This window comes from Acipenser ruthenus, chromosome 2 (assembly GCF_902713425.1).
Source record: "Acipenser ruthenus chromosome 2, fAciRut3.2 maternal haplotype, whole genome shotgun sequence".
Taxonomy (NCBI): Eukaryota; Metazoa; Chordata; class Actinopteri; order Acipenseriformes; family Acipenseridae; genus Acipenser; species Acipenser ruthenus.
In genome coordinates, this window is record NC_081190.1 from 110570352 (window position 1) to 110585435 (window position 15084).

Below are 15084 nucleotides of genomic sequence, written 5' to 3' on the forward strand. Positions count from 1 at the left end.
AATTTTTTCCAGGGGAATATTAGCACAAACAAATGCCTCAATGTCAAATCGAAAATAACATCTCGTCAGCGTTCATAATGTTCGTTCCCCTTACGTTTTTTACTGGAGGACTCCGTCTCATAGCTGTCAATCTCAGCCTTTCATTTTCCGTGTTTTCTGATGATAAATGTCGGTCTATTGTTGACTTTCGAATGTGGTCCAAAGATAAATTGCAAGTTGTGCAAAATAAATGATACCCATCGGTGTACAGAACACCAGGAGGATATTGTTGCGTGCGTTCGCTCAATGAAATGCTTTTTGATTTGCAATGTCTTGACTCCATGTTTAGGTCTCTCAATTTTTCTTTTAACGCATCAATTTATTCAATTGCCATGTTATGCTCATCATAATTAGCTTTTATTTTTCTAATTAGTCAAAGCGTAATTTATTGATTCCTTAATTGTGAATTCGATTACTATAACTGGAGTGGCTACAGGGACATCTAGGGGATAGCAGTTGAATTACAATTGAAAAAACAGGTTGCGTAAAACGCAGGACCCTGTTCAAGACAATCACAGGCAGTGCATTAACAAGAGTGCAGTTGTGTTCGGCTGCACCGACAGCACTTCCACTTTCCACATCCAGGCACCAAAAAAAATAAATAAATAAATAAATAATGATGTATGTGAAATGTACCTGCTCCAGACCAAGAGTTGATGATATACTGAAATAAAATAGATTAAAGTATATCACGAGCACTGGCGTAGCCAGAACATGTTTGCCACTGGGGCAAAAATGCAAATATTTTCAATTTTTGCAAGCATTCCTGTTCTGATTCAGTTTTTAAATGGAAAACTACAAAGCGGCATGTAATTAAGTATGCTAACGTAACATTAATATTCAGCAGGTTTCATTCGACTTTAATTCTAATTCTATAACGGGATGCAAAACTTTTGGCCATAGCTGTATGTCAAGGATTAAGCATTCATAAAACGTAACCAAAATGCATGCCCCATATTAGCTTATTAAATAGCTAATACTAAAATATGTTTTACATGCATATAGATTCATATTCATTAACCAAGGTGTATTCTTTAATTTTGTTCCTGAAAACATCCAGATTGAAAACTATATTCATTGGTTTAAATAAAGCTTAACAGTTTTATTTATTAGAGCGTGGCAATGTCGAATAATGCAATATTTGTCAACTATTCATACCTTACAAGTTAAGAACAAAGTTTCACGAGTCAGATGGATCACTCTCAAATGAGGCGATCTTTTGACAGTGGATCACATTTAAAAAAAATTCTAAACATGCACATTTGACCTCATCCATACTGTACTTGGTGTATTTGCTTTTAAACTGAGTCGGCGTATGTATAGCCCACATACATCCAGCCAATCAGATTAGCAGTCACTTAATAGTCAAGGGGGCGGAATTATTTTTAAGGAACTGTATTTTACAGTGTACGGTTTTCCTGGCTGAGACGGGGATATTCAGCCAATGGGATCACTGCTATCATGACCCCCCCAAAAATGTCACTGGCCCCTGGCAAAAGTAAATGAATACATAAATAATTTTAAAAAAATGAAAATAAAATTGAAGGACTCATCTTGATGTGGCTGCGCAAGTGATCATGCGCTACATTGGTAAATATAGAGTGGACTTTTTTTTATCAATCAGCATTTATTTCTATGGTTTTTTTTTAATTCATTCAGGGACATAACATACCTAAATGTTTATTATTAAACGAATGTGAGATTAAATTATTAGTGACTTGTTCATGGCCCCGCGGAAACAATACCCTCATTTTTTATTCTAAAACCCAACAAATTATTTAATTTTATTCCGGTCTGATACTCTCTTCCTTACCTTTTTATTTTAATAATGGTCTTATACTCTCTCATGCTTCAGATATGTTTGCGTTTTTTCTTCCTGTTAGCTAACGTTAGCCACGGTGCAGACCTTGGGTCAAACCAATGTGTTCCTGCGTGTAGGGAGAATTTATTGTGATTGTTTATAAATGTGTCCCATCCTCTGAATACTTTTCCATTTTTATATTTTAATTTAAATATGTATAAGCAAACCAATGCCAAACACAACACAACTTCTGCACCATGGGTTAGTAAGGTGGCAAATTTTATTCTGGGGCAGGCTAAATTATCAATTTTAAAGACCAAAAAGAGGAAAGTGGCTGGTAATGAAAATATCAATCTGCTCAGTATTTTTAATATACTATTGGCCACAAGGATAGAATTGGAACACAGTTTCTATAAAATGATTAATAATATAGACACATTTTAAATGTTATGGTGTGTGGATAATACTGTGTGTAAATTAAATGATGATACCAATTTAATTTAGCTTTTTTAAAGATGTTAATTCGTTTTTAGGGTTTTAGTGCTGACACGCTGGGGAGGCTAAGACTGATCCCCACAACCAGTAAAAGGACTCTTTTATTTTTAAATTTGTGACTTGATAAAAGTGATCTGTTACTGAAGGAGAGTTTAAAAAGTCTCTCTCTCTCTCATACTGTGATTTCTGTTCACTTTCTAAACCAACAGGATTGCGATACTGCAAATGGGCAAACTGAAACTGAGCAACCTATTGTTATTGACAGTTTTTATTTAACTACTAACAGTATAATCAGCTTATCACACTCTAGTGCAAATTACTGTTAGATAGCCTCAAGTGGTGCTCTGTACATGGAGGTAATGAAAAAATCTTTGGTATACACTGTAACATTTTGCTCGTAGATATAGTGCAAATTAACATTATAGTGGTTGAGACACTGCATTTACCGATAGAACACACACGTGACAAACTGCATCATGTTACCATGGTAAAACAGAACAATAACATGGGCTCCTTTGTGTCACAAAACTCTTTAACCTATACGTTCCATTCAGTACAGTGTGAGCATTTCTAGAATGAGTAATTTCTTATTTACTTTGTACCAGTAATATTTGCCTCTGCATTATTTAGAAGTTTCAGAATGGAGTGAATCTGTTCTGTGGCCTGGGGTATAACCAGGACATTGGTGGGGTGACAGCAAAATCATTGCTTGTAAAAATGCAATGCATATATTATCCTATAGATATTGATCCTGTAAACTCTGATTGGGGTATGACATTATACACTTTTAGTATGCTAGCTACTTCTAAGCAGTATTATTTATATAGCCAGTTATACAAATATAGTGGGGGTCTATAACATTTGTTTATACAATAATGAATTAAGAGCATTTTGAGAAACCAAACATGTATGCCCTTGGTGCCTTATTAATGGGACTCCCTGTACAATAACTGCGTAGTATTACTGAAGATAACCTCCCTATTAGTGCGCTACATTGTACTGCATTTTACTGACTTGAAACAAAAAGTATTGCATTAAATACTCCTGTACATTTTGTATGTAATTGACAGTACAGCGAAATGGGCGTTACATGTATTGGTTGCTTTTAAGAACAAGCTATTGAACATGATGTAGGGCAATTCTGTAAGTCAACACAAGCACTGAACAGCCTAAAAGCAATGTGACCATTGTTCCATTCAATGAAGTTCCATGCACTACATCTGAAATTGTGTGTGGGTATAACTCTTAAATGTGGATGAAACTACTGCAGCAATGTTTAATTATTTAATGTATTAGTTAGTAATACAACTTCTGCAAAACATTCTGTAACATTTGATTGATGATGATGATGATGATGATGATGATGTGTGGTCCAGTGGTTAAAGAAAAGAGCTTGTAACCAGGATGTCCCCGGTTCAAATCCCACCTCAGCTACTGACTCATTGTATGACCCTGAGCAAGTCACTTAACCTCCTTGTGCTTCGTCTTTCCGGTGAGACGTAATTGTAAGTGACTCTGCAGCTGATGCATGGTTAACACACCCTAGTCTCTGTAAATCGCCTTGGATAAAGGCGTCTGTTAAATAGACAAATATTATTATTACAAAAGGTTAGTTATTGTAGCATTGGATGGTCATGTATATTGCAGTTTAACATTACCTTGAGATCTGGGATGTCTATATTTTAACCACACACACTGAAGCCTGAAATGCTACAACAATCAGTATTTTTGTCGCAACTTCTGTGGCGTACCGCTACAGCAATCTATCTATTTCGAACAATGAGTGGGCGTGTTAAATTAATGTCAGCAACAGTTTCAATTGGGCGAGAGCGAGTAGGCTATACTAATAAGTAAAATGTAAAAAATAATAAATACCAGCTCAGGCACAAAGTCGTGAGCAATTTATGGTCAATAATTATTTCCAGGCTTTTGTAAAAAGAATAAAGTGCATAATCAAACCGGTCGTGACTATATTCACCATGGACCCACTCTTCTTTTGTTGCCAAAATGCGGGGATCCTCCAGGATCTATTCATACACAACCACATAGGGGGAATATTTAATACATTGCATGTTTTTATTGTAGAGACATATTTTCATGAATCCAAGAATCATAAAAACGCAGTGAGATTTTATTGCTATTCCAAAACAAAAAGAAAGTGTACACCTACGCTATAATAAGTAGTGGGCTAATTTAAAAAAAAAAATCTCCCACTGCTTTTATATTAGGAATGGTATGTCCCAAATTGTAAGACGGCGCTGTCACGCTCAGTTCAGATCGGGAAACTAGAACTGATAGCACTGCTGAGGAATAGGGTCTTTGTCACAGCCTAAAGGGAAATGTTTAGTTTCGCAGCTTTCTTATGCTCCTGCGTTTTGATTTACTACACTTTCAAATATAACTCGATGTAAGTGCCAGACAAAAACAAAAAAGCCGTACTTTCGCACACATCCTTTTTCTGGTTTTATAATTAAGTAGGGTAAAGGCATCGACAGGGAGAGCTGATCTGCTGTTGACAGGTGCCTTTACAGGCTCTGTTTATATAGCGAGAAGATGCCTGCTGTCCAGAAAACAGTGTCCGACCTCCGCTCCAGGGCGGAAGGTAAGTACCACCCCTCAGGACAATGGATGATCTTACGTTTACTAAAATCATTGTTTTTGTAATCTGCACATATAATGTGTAGCCTTTATGGTTACACACTCATTCGTCATAAATATATAGACCAGTAAAGTATTTCTCAACTAGACAATGAAAAGTTTATTACGAAAAATATTCTGTTGACATGATTTGATAATCATGTCTGAAAATGGCAACACTGCGGGGTGGGGGGTCTTGTCGTGTAGTTCAAAGTGTCCGTTGATTAACACATTCTGTAGATGTTTAGTGCAGCTTGGTGGCAACGGTATTGACATTTTTTTTTGTTTCATCTCTGCTGTTGATTGCGGTTCTCGTATTTGTTCAGTCAGGGTTAATGTGTTTGTGTAGCTTCGTCTAGAAGCGGAAGCCTTCATGACCACTGTGTTTTGTATATGATGAGAAAGTAAAGGAAAACCATATCCTGCCAATAGTGTAGATAGAAAATACGGAGAGTTCAACACTGCGATCATGCAAATGAAGGTGATCAGTCACTAGTGTCACACTGACTAGCAGACGTGCGCTTTAACTACTGCTATACTGTGCTAATACGATTACTAATAGATGTATTGTTAATCAGCAATCTAACGTTTTGTGTGCTAACTGAAAAGTTACTGTTGTTTTTAACTGAATCTTCAAAATGTTTCCTTTATACTCCTGTCACAAAAGAAACAGATTTTTGGAGTCCTTTTATTTTTTTAAAGCGGTCTTCACATTAGGGAATGTCTTGTGACAGCATGCCTGGTTGCTGTAGGCAAGCTTACACATGCACAAGTCTGTGTGTGACATAACACCGTGCTTTTTATTAATTGGAAATGTGAGCAGTTTAATCCTAGATCATGTCATGTCTCCTTTGTTGAAAGCCCTGACGCAGGTATATCTGCTGAGTAACATGTTCTAATGTTACCCCCACCTTTGAGGAATATGTATATTTTGTTGTCTTATTTCAGCAGTTTTAATTTGCTTCAGTATGCATACAGTGCATGATATCATAGGGCAAGTTTATTTTGGAGATTTGCAATGCAATCATAAACTGTCCATCTTGTCAACAAGTACATTGAGTGCTTTCCATCAGATGACTACAGCAGAGCAGACCAGCACAGCACAGGTCGGGTACTGTAGGTTATTATTAGCAGAGCAGTGGTGTTACCAGTACAGGGTACTGCCCAGGAATTCTGTATAGCTGGGTGCCAGAGCGTTATAGCCGGGAGCACTTTTAACAGAAAAATACAATTGCCTTACCTTAAATATATAGCAAGACAAAGAATTTGAATAATAAGAAGAAATTGAATAATGCATAATAACCCACCCTAATTCATATGCAGGCTACACTGCGCCATTTACCCCCTGAGTCTTTGTGATCTTTTTTTTTTATGTTTCTGGCAGAGCTTGCATATCATACCACCCAATTACTTGCTGTAAAAAAACATCATACCCACTATTCGCATAACACACATCATACCCACTATTCTTTTTTATACACTGTCCTGGCCCCTCTTGCGGTTCTTCCAATTTCCTTTCTACAAGTTATATAAATAAATAAAAATTGAAATACGTTACATTTATTCATTTATTCATTTTGTTTTTTTTTTCATTTTGAAAACAGTCTTTTCACTCTAGTATTTCTCATTGAGCGTCAATCATACTGGAAGGGCGGGACACTGCCGCGATTATCTTCCAACTGGTCTGCTGGTTAGTCAGCATAGAATCGCGAACTGACAGCTGAAGAAACCTTCAAATTAACATCCTCAAAAAGAGGTTGCTAAATAGGTGAACATTTAACTAATATTAAATAAAAAACAACTAAAATAAAAACAGTTAAAAGGACTGTAAATTGCATAGCGATGCAACTGACTACCTGGAACGTGAACCATGTATATCACTAGTCCCGCCCCTGTTTCCAGCAATATTAGTCCGTCACACAGCTCATTTGAGTGCAATGAGAATTTTCTTTTTGCACACACAACAACCTGGAGGCTGGTTTCTATATTGCGAGATCGTCAGTTCAAATATGATCGGTCTTTCGATAAGTTATCACCTGCAATCTGTGTGAGCAACGCGCTATATAGTGTGACATTGTATGATATACAAACAAGCCCCAGGTCTTTCGGGTGAACAAACTACTGTATATGAAAACAAATCGGTGTATATTTTAGTGGATCACTGTGGGCTGCAGGGCATATGGCTTAGCAACAAAACATAAATAAATAAAGAATGACATATGCAATATTAACACCATAAATTTGTTTGTATTTAATTCTATAAAATCAGAAAACAACTATTTTTATTTTTTTATATCTCTGCTCACAGAGCTAAAAAAAAAAAAAAGAGTTTTCCTGTTATCCAATTTCCTTTTATAAAAGGAAAAACGATTGGACTGAATGTGCATGTTAATTTGAAGGTTTCTTCAGCTGTCAGTTCGCGATTCTATGCTGACTAACCAGCAGACCAGTTGGAAGATAATCGCGGCAGTGTCCCGCCCTTCCAGTATGATTGACGCTCAATGAGAAATACTAGAGTGAAAAGATTGTGCCAAAATGAAATAAATAAATAAATGTAAGGTATTTCGATATTTATTTATTTATTTACTTATTTACTTATTTAATTTTGGCACGAATTATCCTCCATGTAACACAGCAACCCACACACACACACACACACAAAAAAGTGAATCCGGTTTTACAGCACAGACTTAACAAAGCAAGTGTTGTAGAGCTGGTCGTAGTACAGGAAGTCAATTCTGCACAGTAAAGGGTGAATATACAGTACTGTATAGCAATGAACTCACTGAAGGCCGGTATACTTGTTCTTTAATACTCTGTTGTTATGTACTGTCTGCTGCAGGTTTTCCCCTGGAGCCACATGTTTTGAATGTAGAATGGTTCAAGAGTGAGACTTTTAGATAGACTTTTAGACTTTAAGGAATAGGCTGCAAGTGACTTGTATTAGACATGAGTATACTTTGTGTAACCTTGCAGTATAAGGCTTAAGAAGCAGTGTGAGACCCACTTCCTGTACTGGAAGCGCAGTAGCTGACCAAGAACCCCCTGTTATATACATTATTTATGATTTGGTTACTTGTAGTGTGTTTCAGCCTTTGAAAACAGTTTAACCAGTTGCTAAGTTGCTTGCTCCAGAATTGAAAGTGGACTTCATTTGCAGTCTAGTGTTGTACAGTAATATAAAGAAAAGACCTGTTTCACTTTTGTATTTACAGTAACTCGGGACAATGTTTACACGGTACAAACCAAAAGCATAGTTCATGGTAGTTCACCAAGTGGTTATTGAATGAAGTGGGTTTTATAGTTGTTTTGAGTAACGCATCGTCACTCTAGCGCACTGTCACTTCCCTACTGGCACCAGGATTTGTTGTTTAGTCTCAGCTCTTTGTAAGTAATCCATAATTAACGATAGTCCATAAATATTTTAGACAGGAAGAGAAATGCCTCTACCAGAAGATAACAAGCGTGGGTTAGTAATTCATGCCCAAGAGATTCACTGTCTGACCATGTCACAGTTGAACAAACTGGCATAATTATGCTTCAGCAACCCTTAAACTTTGCAGTGGTTCATCAGAAGCCCCTATAAATGAAACATATATAGCAGCAAGAATTTGAAATGCATCATTTTAGAAATAATAAAATGGTACAGGTCAAAAAAGCAGTGTTTTTTTTAGAAACAATTTAGTTACCATATAAAACCAATTTTGAATTCTCTGCAGGTGTACAGATTTTACAATAATGACGTGGCAAAAATCACCAATAGCAAAAGTACCCAAAATACTGTACCAACATTCTGAACTCTGTAAAAGGCAAGAGGGAACAAACACATTCCATAAGCCAGATAAGCTCCTCCACCAGTGCAAAGACTGCACATACATACTGATGCACAAAACAAATGCAACACTCAGGTCTAATGGATTTAATCAAATATTTTAAACATAGTTATCAAACAAAATCACAGAAAATGTGAACAAAAATGCAGATCAAAGAATCATGATACGTTTTTAGTATGAAACGTGACACACTGTCAAAATGAAAACATTACAAAGCTAGTATCGGGTATGACCTCCCTGAGCATTAACACAATCCTGGCAGCGTTGATGTATAGACCTGATCAGCCTTAACCCCCATCAGCACAGTGTCATCCGTCTGGCAAGTCACCTGTGTGGAATCATAAGATTTTTTTATGGATTACAAGTGAAATATTGTAAAACTTTAAAGTGCATATTATATTAATATAAACAGTGAAAACATATGGTTTCTAATGTCTACAACACTATGTTGTATCACCATGAACCATCCAATTGCCAGGCTACAATGTTTGGTTTTTTTTGCTTAATACTTATCAGTGAACAAGCAAATGAGTATTCAGTTGATTATGAATATTTTTTTAGTGTCTTCGGGTTACCTGGCAGGTGTTTTCTTTCAGTCCATGTGACACCACCTCTGCCTCTTCCTGATGACATGTCCCTCAGGCACGTGTCCTCTGGGTGGTTAGTTGTCTCCACAGACTGATTGGACACCTTCAGGTGGGTGTTGTCTCTTGCTGTAAGCACAATTTAGAGCAATTATATAATGTTGCAGCCAGCAGGGGCTACATTATTTTGCTTGTTTTCTTTTTGATGGTGTGGGCCACCAGGCACTCGGTTCATGGGCGTGTGGACGGCATGTGGACGGGGGGGGGGGGGGGGGGGAGTTATTTGTTTTATTGTTGTGTTTTAGAGCAGATTTTGAGCACCGGCCTATACCTCTTCATTATGCAAACCTGTAATATGTACATATGTATTCCTCTCTTGATCCGGCTCCGATACTGCTTCTTCTGTCTCTCCTGCGCCATCTCCACTTGCATCTTTACCTGTTATTAAAATGATAAATGAATTTAAATGTAAAGGTGCATTACTAACTTATTAAATAACAAAGTATGAAGCAGACAAAAAACAACAACAAAAAATAAACCCTACCGTTTGGAACACCTCTTCATCCTTTGCAGCCCTGGCCTCCAGATACTCCTGTATCGGTTCTTCAGTTGGGGGAAGTGGTGCCACTGAGTCTATGTCATCAGGGTTGATCTGCAAAGACATATGAATTATGAAAAGAGCTTCAAGTCTAGAAAAGAAAGCACCCTCTGAAATAAAACCAGGGAGTTTAAGCCTTGATTGTAACTCATTCCAATCGTGAGCAGCTGCATGTTGGAGATGCAGTACTGAGTGTCCTGTTGATGTGCAGTGCCTTTTAAACCTGTTTTACTGTGAAAAGTAAATAACTTTAAACAGCGTGTCTAAAATAAACTGCGCGTGTGAAAATAAATTGGACCTGACACGCGCTGAATAAATGGACCGCTAAGGGTTAACTTCTAGTACAGATATGTTTATCAAGTTTTATCACATTGTTAGATAGCAAGCACACACCAAGTACCTATTTTAAATGTCGGAATTGTTTAAAATTTTTGTTGGAACTTCTGCTTTTTACTACACAACCTTCCTTGTTCCTGATCTGTGTAATTCCCCCTGATCCTGGTGGTGTACACATTTTAATGACACTTCAAAGATTCACAAATTATCCTTCTGCATTGACCAGGTTTAGCCATAAAATGAAAAGGATCAAAATGGAAATTTAACCTGGATTCAATAGGTGATGGGGATAAATCTTGGAAAGTGCTCACTAAATTATTTATGAAATCTCTGCCAAGCAACTTGGACCATTGATTTACTGTTGTAAGTAGCGCCACTAAAAAGCACTTGTCGGGGAATAAGTAGGCTATGCCACATCGGATGCACTTGCTGATAAACTTGCTTAGCTGCACCTCGCAATGCAACACCCTCCATGGTACAGGCACTGCATGACCCTTTTGAAGCATGCAGGGGACTTGTGGTGGCAATGTTTTTGCGTGATTATTAATAACTCTGACCAGCATACTGTACTTTATATTCTGCCCTATGTTACAGTATAGACAACTGGTTTAGTCCTTAATCTTACCCTGCTGCCAGGTACAGGTGTACATTACTTCAGTACACGGCAGAACAAATGAATTTCTTTAGGTGGTATTAATAGTGTGTGTTTTAAAAGCATATATAGTAAGACTAGGACACTATTAATTGTTGGTGCTCTGGAGATTTCCAATCATGGATTACCCATTGATCCTCTGACAGTCCGTTCAGTTATGTATTATAGTTGCAGTACGAAGTGTGTGCCTCGTCTTAGCTTGAAAATGTGCACCGCTTTCAATTAAGCACAACAAAACAATTGAGCAGGTAGTACTCTCTGGGGCAATGACAGTCGATGTCCCTGGAAAATGAGTGTGCTGAAATTTAAATACCTAAAGGTATTTTTCATATTTAAGTTGTTGCAGTTACTGTATAATCGAATCTATTTTATATTAACATACTTAATGCATTAAAAAAAGGAAAATGGATAATACCACATTTCTGGACAATTCTGAAGGCATCTACAGTACAGAATATTTAAGTTTGATTCACTGTGTGCTGTAGGTTTATGATGCAAGTTCTTTAGACTGTTCAGTATATCTTTTATCATGAAGTACAGTAGTATACTGTAGGACTGGCTTGAGCAATTAGGGCTTCTTTTAATGAGATCCCCCAAGATATCAATATAATGTAGATGTGCTTTTTTGTTTGTTTTAACTGGATTCGTAGAAATAATGCCAGGAAAAGTGTAATTTAAGCTAGGCCCGTTTTGTTTTCCTTCTACAGAAACATTCCAAGATGTGAGTGCATTATGGGTAACAAAGTGTTCTGCAGCTTGTTGCAAAGTATGCTTCTGTCTTAGTCCTCAGAGCAAAGTGCTAGGTTTCTATGACAACCTTGTGTCTCTGAACCTTGGTAGAGGCTGTGATCTAGCCTACGTAGCGCATTTGTGCTGTTATTCAAGCATGTGACCTGTGGCTGACAGATGCAATTATAGTTATTTGGCCTGGATCCAATGTAATTACAAGACGCTATTGATTTGTCTGTTTGTGTATTGTAAAGATTTTGTTAACAATATTACATACAGGACAGTAGATAGGCCTAGATATTGTGCAGGGACTTTGTTTCTTTTAACATGCACACTAACGCAGTTTATTGAAACCAAGTCTGTCAAAGTTTCCCATTTCAGAGCCCTTTTTATTGTCTTGCAATTGTATGATGAGTCTTCATATTTAATATAATGGCAGTCATCAGGATATGCAGGAGAAGTATTGAGTTGTCATCCTCATTTAGTAGCCAAGAGAATACAGATTGGTAAAAACAAAATATCAAAATATACATTTTTAAGTCTAATTTCCTCATTTATTAAAACAAATCTACTGAGTAACCCCTGGGAGACAGACCAGACTGTGTTGGGCTTTCAGATTTGTTGTATCCATAACAAAACAAAAGCAAGAAAATGCTAAAGAGTCAATCCTAAGAACTGTGGCAGTGCCTAACCTCTTCGTGCCTTTGACGAGAGATCTTGTCATTTTGTTTAAAATAAAATGTAATACTATAACTGTGTGTAAGCTACAAAAACCAGTAGAAGGTTAATGGTACTTTACTGTAGCAGGTGTTGTAAAGACCATGATAAGTGAAGCAACCCCCCTAGGAGAGGAAACTTCTTCAGGTACAGTAGGAGTACAGTGCATCTCAAAACTACTGTAATGTTGTTGTGAAAAGGATCTAAATATTTTGACTTTTAGAAACTTGCAACACAACAAAGATCTCCTTACTGTACCAGCAGCAGATGCATCATGGCAGAAGGGAGCAATTGGGAATGTTTGTCTTTGAACTTAAAAGTAAGGGTGTGATGATATAGCAAGGTAATGATACAGTGCTATACCTGATGGTCACAATACAATTCATTTGTTGTGATATGACCACTTAAATGATATTTTGGTAAAAGTTAAATGAGATAAAGTGTGTATTTATAGCAACTATAATCATGTATTTCTTATTTAAGAACCTTTTGGTGGACTTCCAGTAGCAATGTACTGATTTTGATCATTTCTCACATATTATACACACTATACTGTGCACATCTCTATGTGAAATGCCCTATCATATAATGATCACAATTCATCGGTACACAGTGAAACATTGTAGAACATCTTCTCCAAAGATTAATTTTGTATGTAGACTCTCTAATCCAGGATGTTCCTTTTCTGTGGTACTAGTTTGCAGACTCACATGGCCTGAATGGCTCTCAGCCGACTGCAGCTGAACTCTAGTAACACTCCTGTCTGTAATAATATAATGCTGGATATCTATTTTTAGTCCGGATGGCTGCAATGCTGTACAGTATATGACAACATCAGGGTTGCCAAGTGCTTTTCATTTGAAATCAGGGTGCCTTCCACAGTGACTTTTCAGCAGACTTGTAGGACTCAAGTCACATTTTTCGCGACTCGCACTCAAGTCACGGCCGAAAAAGACTCTGACTCGATCTTGTGTGACTCGGACTCGACTCGACTCTGACTAGACCTTGTGTGACTCAGACTCGACTCTGACTCGACCTTGTGTAACTCGGACTAGGACTCGATTCTGACTAGACCTTGTGTGACTCTGACTTGACTCTGACTTGACCTTGTGTGACTAGTACTCAAACTCGACTCTGACTCGACCTTGCGTGACTCGGACTTGACTCTGACTCGACCTTGTGTGACTCAGACTTGACTCTGACTCAACCTTGTGTGACTCGGACTAGGACTCGACTCTGACTTGACCTTGTGTGACTAGTACTCAAACTCGACTCTGACTCGACCTTGTGTGACTCAAACTCGACTCTGACTCAACCTTGTGTGACTCGGACTTGACTCTGACTCAACCTTGTGTGACTCGGACTAGGCCTCGACTCTGACTAGACCTTGTGTGACTCGGACTCGACTCGACTCTGACTCGACCTTGTGTGACTCGGACTAGGACTCGACTCTGACTCAACCTTGTGTGACTCGGACTAGGACTCGACTCTGACTCGACCTTGTGTGACTCGGACTAGGACTCGACTCTGACTCAACCTTGTGTGACTCGGACTCGACTCGACTCTGACTCGACCTTGTGTGACTCGGACTAGGACTCGACTCTGACTCAACCTTGTGTGACTCGGACTTGACTCTGACTCAACCTTGTGTGACTCGGACTCGACTCGACTCTGACTCGACCTTGTGTGACTCGGACTAGGACTCGACTCTGACTCGACCTTGTGTGACTCGGACTCGACTCGACTCTGACTCGACCTTGTGTGACTCGGACTAGGACTCGACTCTGACTCAACCTTGTGTGACTCGGACTTGACTCTGACTCAACCTTGTGTGACTCGGACTCGACTCGACTCTGACTCGACCTTGTGTGACTCGGACTAGGACTCGACTCTGACTCGACCTTGTGTGACTCGGACTCGACTCGACTCTGACTCGACCTTGTGTGACTCTGACTCGACTCGACTCTGACTCGACCTTGTGTGACTCGGACTCGACTCGACTCTGACTCGACCTTGTGTGACTCGGACTAGGACTCGACTCTGACTCGACCTTGTGTGACTCGGACTTGACTCTGACTCAACCTTGTGTGACTCGACTCGACTCTGACTCGACCTTGTATGACTCGGACTAGGACTCGACTCTGACTCGACCTTGTGTGACTCGGACTAGGACTCGACTCTGACTCGACCTTGTGTGACTCGACTCGACTCTGACTCGACCTTGTGTGACTCGGACTCTGACTCGACCTTGTGTGACTCGGACTCTGACTCGACCTTGTGTGACTCGGACTCTGACTCGACCTAGTGTGACTCGGACTCAGACTCGACTCTGACTCGACCTTGTGTGACTCGGACTCTGACTCGACTCTAAAATACAATAATCATATAAGTTATAATTGTACTTCTAGAGCTGCTTAATTCATATCAGAAAGTCGCTGTGTGATTTAAATATTCTGTGCTTTGCTTCTAATCTCCACTCGTTCCCAGCACACACCATCACTGTTTGCAAGAAACGTCAATGAATTCACCTGGCAAATTCAGTGTAAAACTAGGCACTAAAATTGAAAATTGCCTATCATCAAACAGGCAGATATATCAGACTGATATGACAGAAGGACTGATTGATAAGGAAAAAAATGTCAGAATAACTTAATACCACTTCT

General features: G+C 38.6%; 1 protein-coding gene across 3 annotated transcripts in view; it reads left to right on the forward strand.

Moving 5' to 3' along the window:
* Nucleotides 1-4598: 4598 nt before the first annotated feature.
* LOC117409170 (probable phospholipid-transporting ATPase IA) overlaps nucleotides 4599-15084 on the forward strand; it is a 121705-nt gene continuing 111219 nt past the window's right edge. For all 3 annotated transcript variants that reach the window (XM_034910973.2, XM_034910979.2, XM_034014798.3), the window contains exon 1: nucleotides 4599-4937. In XM_034910973.2, the coding sequence (XP_034766864.1) occupies nucleotides 4889-4937 (49 nt within the window). In that variant the 5' untranslated portion in view covers nucleotides 4599-4888. The remainder of the gene's footprint in view (nucleotides 4938-15084) is intronic.